The sequence below is a fragment of the Oncorhynchus nerka genome, linkage group LG19 (genome assembly GCF_034236695.1).
Source record: "Oncorhynchus nerka isolate Pitt River linkage group LG19, Oner_Uvic_2.0, whole genome shotgun sequence".
NCBI classification, from domain to species: domain Eukaryota; kingdom Metazoa; phylum Chordata; class Actinopteri; order Salmoniformes; family Salmonidae; genus Oncorhynchus; species Oncorhynchus nerka.
The window spans coordinates 29,415,292-29,421,901 of NC_088414.1; the positions used below are offsets into that span (position 1 = coordinate 29,415,292).

The 6,610-nt window shown below is 43.0% G+C and overlaps 1 protein-coding gene across 1 annotated transcript; it reads left to right on the forward strand.

Moving 5' to 3' along the window:
• Positions 1-1,681: 1,681 nt before the first annotated feature.
• LOC115101350 (RDS/peripherin-like protein xRDS35) lies at positions 1,682-5,698 on the forward strand. Its single transcript, XM_029620757.2, has 4 exons — positions 1,682-2,368; positions 3,475-3,905; positions 4,087-4,333; positions 4,537-5,698. The coding sequence occupies exons 1-4, from the start codon at positions 2,219-2,221 to the stop codon at positions 4,726-4,728; spliced, it is 1,020 nt and encodes a 339-aa protein (XP_029476617.1). The 5' UTR covers positions 1,682-2,218; the 3' UTR covers positions 4,729-5,698.
• The last annotated feature ends 912 nt before the right edge of the window (positions 5,699-6,610 follow it).

Here is a 6,610-nt window from a genome sequence, read left to right on the forward strand (position 1 = left end):
TTCTGGCTCTCACAGACCTGTTCGTTTTTCTTTAAGAAGCCCCCCTGTTCTCCACTCATTACCTGTATTAACTGCACCTGTTTGAACTCGTTACCTGTATAAAAGACACCTGTCCACACACTCAATCAAACAGACTCCAACTTCTCCACAATGGCCAAGACCAGAGAGCGGTGTAAGGACATCAGAGATAAAATTGTAGACCTGCACAAGGCTGGGATGGGCTACAGGACAATAGGCAAGCAGCTTGATGAGAAGGCAACAACTGTTGGCGCAATTATTAGAAAATGGAAGAAGTTCAAGATGACGGTCAATCACCTTTGGTCTGGGGCTCCATGCAAGATCTCACCTCGTGGGGCATCAATGATCATGAGGAAGGTGAGGGATCAGCCCAGAACTACACGGCAGGACCTGGTCAATGACCTGAAGAGAGCTGGGACAACAGTCTTAAAGAAAACCATTAGTAACACACTACGCCGTCATGGATTAAAATCCTGCAGCGCACGCAAGGTCCCCCTGCTCAAGCCAGCACATGTCCAGGCCCATCTGAAGTTTGCCAATGACCATCTGGATGATCCAGAGGAGGAATGGGAGAAGGTCATGTGGTCTGATGAGACAAATAGAGCTTTTTGGTCTAAACTCCACTCGCTGTGTTTGGAAGAAGGATGAGTACAACCCCAAGAACACCATCACAACCATGAAGCATGGAGGTCGAAACATCATTCTTTGGGGATGCTTTTCTGCAAAGGGGATAGGACGACTGCACTGTATTGAGGGGAAGATGGATGGGGCCATGTATCGTGAGATCTTGGTCAACAACCTCCTTCCCTCAGTAAGAGCATTGAAGATGGGTTGTGGCTGGGTCTTCCAGCATGATTATGACCCAAAACATGCAGCCAGGGCAACTAAGGAGTTGCTCCGTAAGAAGCATCTCAAGGTCCTGGAGTGGCCTAGCCAGTCTCCAGACCTGAACCCAATAGAAAATCTTTGGAGGGAGCTGAAAGTCCGTATTGCCCAGCGACAGCCCCGAAACCTGGAGGAGTGGGCCAAAATCCCTGTTGCAGTGTGTGCAAACCTGGTCAAGAACTACAGGAAACGTATGATCTCTAATTGCAAACAAAGGTTTCTGTACCAAATATTAAGTTTAGCTTTTCTGATGTATCAAATACGTATCTCACGCAATAAAATGCTAATTAATTACTTAAAAATCATACAATTAGATTCTGTTTCTCACAGTTGAAGTGTACCTATGATAAAAATTACAGACCTCTATATGCTTTGTAAGTAGGAAACACTGCCGATATTGCAGGTTATCAAATACTTGTTCTCCCCACTGTATATTTGACTATCAATCTGATCAAAATTGATATCAATCACCAATAAATGTTGACTACAGTGCTTGAGAGCAAGGCCATACACATAGTTAAAAAACATATATAATAATTATTAGCTTCATGCTAACATTTCAGAGAGGTTACAGGTTATAGTGGCAAATGTATCAGTGGCCCTGCTTCTACGGTATCTTTCACCCTGTCATCTTCAATTTGGTTAGTCAGAGCTCATCTATGTCCCCACCCCTGGTTCAAGGTAGGCTAGCTTTGCTGACCAGACAATGGCCTGGATTCCAATTGGAAAGGCCTGTTTAATAGGACAGGTTAGGGATTAGTGCTAAGACTCTCCCGATGTCCAAATCCATTGTGTCTCACCTACCTAAGCATGGGCACACAGGTGCTAGAACAGGACTGAAGGGTCACCTGGACTTTCTTTAACTTTTTGGGGGGATCAAGCAGGTGAACTTTGACACACCACCACTAACAAATCCAGGAGATACTAATTAAGATACAACGTTCAGTATTTTGTGGCTTTTATTTCTCCCCAAAGATTTTGTTCACTAAACCATTTTGGTCTGATTATTCCTTATTTTCTTTTGGATTACAAACCCATCTTTCTCCTACAAGAATCCTCTAACCAAACAATCATCGAATCAGTCAACTTCATTTAAAACGGATTTCTACCTGTTGCACTTCAAGTTTTTCCAGACATACTCTTCTTCACATTTGACCTTACCCACCCTTTCCAGGTCGCCTCTCAGATTATTCCAGTAGTCAGTCGCTGCACTCCTCCTTCCCCACCAGATCCCACTCATCATTCCTTCATCACCACATTCCTAATTTATTTCTCCCAGTAACCCTCGGAGCCTCCGTGGGCTCCCACCACCTCCATGGTGCTGATGAAGATGAAGTTCCCTTTTGAGAAGAGGGTGAAGCTGGCCCAGGGGCTGTGGCTGCTCTCCTGGATGGCCACACTGGCCGGAGCGTTCACCTTCACCCTGGGCTGCTTCCTCAAGACCGAACTCCGCAGGAGGGCAGAGGTAGGCTACTGCAATGCTCTACAGCTGTACACTGTACGCTCTTAAATGTTTCGCTATCTAGAAACTAAAAGGGTTATTCGGCTTTCCCCATAGAAACCCCTTTGAAAACCATTTTTGGTTCCAGGTAGAAGCCTATTGGGTTTGATGTAGAAGCCTTTCCCCAGAGGGTTCCACATGAAACCCAAAATAATTCTACCGGGAACCAAAAAGGGTTTTCCTATGGGGACAGTCAAATAACCCTTTTGGAACCCTTTTTTCTAAGTGCGTACAACGCCACTAGGGTTCTTCCAATACAATGCATATGACTTATCTAGAAGCTTAACTTTCTCAGGGTGTATTCAGTGAAGTTCTACAGTATGCCTGAATCAAAGAGTGATACTTGTAAACTTCTGGTCATAAACTGCACGAAAAGTATGAGGGTGAATAGGGGGGGGGGGGGGTAATTCATTACACCTTATTTTAGTGCATTGTAGCTTAAATTAAGAGTACATTTTTTGAGTGTTTCTAGATGACAATGAAATGCATTGGAGTGTTGAAGATAACATCTCATGTAGAATTCAGGAGCCTTTGATAATGCTCTCGTGAGTGGGATTGGGATGAGGTATCTATAGATCTGTTGGATAGGTGGTTAGATGTGAACGTTATGAACAAGGGGAAACTGTCTCTGGTCTGAACATACCGGTGATAAGCTCATAATAGGGATAAGATGAGCTGACCAACAGAATGTGGAGTGACTGAGTGATTGACAGTTTTATTATGATCCTATTCATCATTTATCTCTTGAGATTACAGTATTTTGAATAATATACTGTCAATTATTGCACTTGTTGAGTACATCAACAGAAACAAAATTCCCCTCAATGCAGCCTTTTTGCAGAAAATATTTATGTTCAATTTCAGTAAAAATAAAAACAACCTAATTGATTTCCTCCATTATACAATATAGCCTTCAGTTATGTTCCCCACTGTAAACCATGAGATTATTCACTGACCTCTACATGTTCACTTTTCCTTAAATATGGGATCAATGGGTTGACAGCCTAACATATCAGTTTATACTGTATAGTTTGCTGCATCACTGATGCATGAGGTTCTTCTGCCTACAGGTAATGGACAACACAGAGATCCATGCTGTTCCCAACACCCTGATGATAGTGGGTCTGGCCTCTCTGGGTATCAACTACTTTGCAGGTCGTATGTGCCAGGATGCGCTGGACGCCGGACGCTTTCCCCGCTGGAAAACCTTCATGCAACCCTACTGGGGTGTTTCCCTCCTCTTCACCCTGCTCATGTTGATGGCTGTGATCATGAGCTATGCCATGAAGGGGAACCTGGAGTCCTCCCTGAAGATCGGCCTGAAGAACGGCATCCGCTTCTACAAGGACACAGATACCCCCGGCCGCTGCTTCCAGAAGCAGACCATTGACCGCCTGCAGATGGAGTTCCGTTGCTGTGGAAACACCGACTTCAAGGACTGGTTCGAGGTCCAGTGGATCAGCAACCGCTACCTAGACTTTAGCTCTAAGGAAGTGAAGGAGTGAGTATTAGAGGACTGGGAGCAGTCTGACAGTCTTTGGTAAAGGAAGAATCCCATGTCAGATTATAATTGAAATAAATCATTAAGGTTATAGGAAATGAGATGGTTGAGGTAATACAAAGGCATGATGTAGACCGTTTATTCTCTATTTACTTCCCTTCCTTCCTCTCTTCTTCTTTAGCCGTGTTAAGAGCAATGTGGATGGGCGTTACCTGTTTGATGGGGTCCCTTTCAGCTGCTGCAACCCCAGTTCCCCAAGACCCTGCATCCAGGACCGCCTCACCAACAACTCAGCCCACTACAGCTATGAGCACCAGACCGAGGAGCTCAACATCTACATCCGCGGCTGCAGGGAAGCTCTAGTCAACTACTACATGGGCCTGATGAACACTATTGGTGCTGGGGTCCTGTCTGTCTTCCTGCTGCAGGTACTGTGCAGATATACAGTACATATCAACCTATACACCTAAAAGTGAGCTAATGTCCTGTGTGACAATCAGAAGGCACCCGGACTCCTGTGAGTGGCCACAATTATACTTGTAGCTCGCTGTTGAGTAGTAATACAGTATATCCAACATCCTCCTGTATAACCTTTCTCCCTTCTCTTCCCTCTCCTATCCTTCCCCTCCAGTCATCTGTGCTGGTAAGTCTGCGGTACCTGCAGACAACCATGGAAGCGTTGGCAGGGCAGGAGAACACTGAGATTGAGACTGAGGGCTACCTGCTGGAGAAAGGGGTGAAGGAGACGATCATGGAGTATGTGACTCCTGTGCTGGTTTTCCTTCAGCTGAACGAGGTGGGCAGTGAAGACACTGAAGCTTAGGCGACCCCCGCCAGATAAGGTGGAGAAATCAAAATGTTTCAGACAGGGTGGTGTAGGGGACAAACGTGGCATTTTATTGGGTGATAAATAATCTAACTAGACACTGATCAATTAATCTGGTATTTCTTTGACATCACAATCTATTTTAATGCTGATATATTTCTGTGTTTAATGTTTTACCCCTAAATGCAGTGTTTTTCCCAAACTCGGTCCTGGGGACCCCAAGGGGTGCACGTTTTGATTTTTGCCCTAGCACTACACAGCTGATTCAAATAATGAACTCATTATCAAGCTTTGATTATTTTAATTAGCTGTGGAGTGCTAGGGCAAAGAGTTTGAGAAATTCTGCCTAAACGAGTGACATGATTGTTGTAATCTATTTCAGTCACCTGAGGGCTAATATATTTTTGTATCAGTTGTCCGGGGACAATGCACCCCAGTCTTAGGTATCCATGGCTGCACTAACACACACACACACACACACACACACAAAATAAATAAATAGAGGCACACATTAATCACATTAACCTCACCCCAAACCCTCCACAATTCTCCATGATTAAATAGGGTTTTTGATGTTTAATCAATTACATATACTCCCCAAAGGAGAAATAAAAAACACATTATTGTAATTTTGTATTTTATAACTCTGGGTTGCTATGCATGGTTATTTCCACCTCACCAATGCAGTGTTCTCTCAGTTAATACCACAACAATATTATGGTTGACACTTAACAATGCAAAGATATCTCCAATTACTAAGGGATAGAATTATATGAACATTTTACATTTTGGGGAATATTTTAAAAAGCACATGTTACATTTTGAGTAAAAGACTAACAGCAATGTAAAGCTGACTGTAGAAAGATTCAATGCTCTGCTATGTAACCCTCAGCAATATGACAAACACAGCACTTTATTACAGAGCTATTATGACGGAGAATTATTAAAGGTTCAAGTTTTTAATTGATTTGTGGAGTTCTGTCATTTTGTCTGTGTCTTTGTTTTGACCAGCTTTCCTTTCCCTACCATTTCCACCTTTTGACCCCCGCCCACCCACACTTTGCTCCCACACTTTGCTCCCACACTTTGCTCCCACATTTTATTTTTCTTATATTCTCTTTCGACCTGTAACCCTATCTCTAAGGGTGCGTACGTAAATGCATCAGTTATTCTGTGCTCCGTAAGTGTCAGTCAGTGGGAGGAAGAGAATTATGAAGATGATGATTGATGTCATTAATGCAATGAAAGCTGTGAGTAGGGCTATGTCTGTGACCTCTGTCCTGACACCTTTCACAACTCTGCTAATCCCTGGGATAATACTCCAACTGCTGCCCCAGCAGGCCATGCAGCAGAGAGGAGATACATACATACATACATACATACGTAGGTGGTTTATTATGCAAAACAGCATTCAAACCAAGGAACATTATATGGAATAATATTAAACAACTGGTGGTTTGTTGTGCAAACCAGAAATACAAGGAGCATTATATGGAATAAGATTAAACAATTGGGAATAATAATGTGTTAGCCTACTATATAATATTACTGAATGATTATGATAGCAGATAATTAATCAATATAACAATAATCATCAGCATCGTCATCAAATCAAATCAAATTTATTTATATAGCCCTTCGTACATCAGCTGATATCTCAAAGTGCTGTACAGAAACCCAGCCTAAAACCCCAAACAGCAAACAATGCAGGTGTAAAAGCACATCATCCCCATTACTGTCATCCCCACAGTCAAATAATTTACCTAGCTATTATCAGCACAATTTCGGGTAGTTAGTAGACCTAAAAGTATTACCTGTAGGGTGTAGCAGCCCACTTCTAAGCGGTCTAACCAACAGGTCTCCCAAAAAAGTTCCTAAA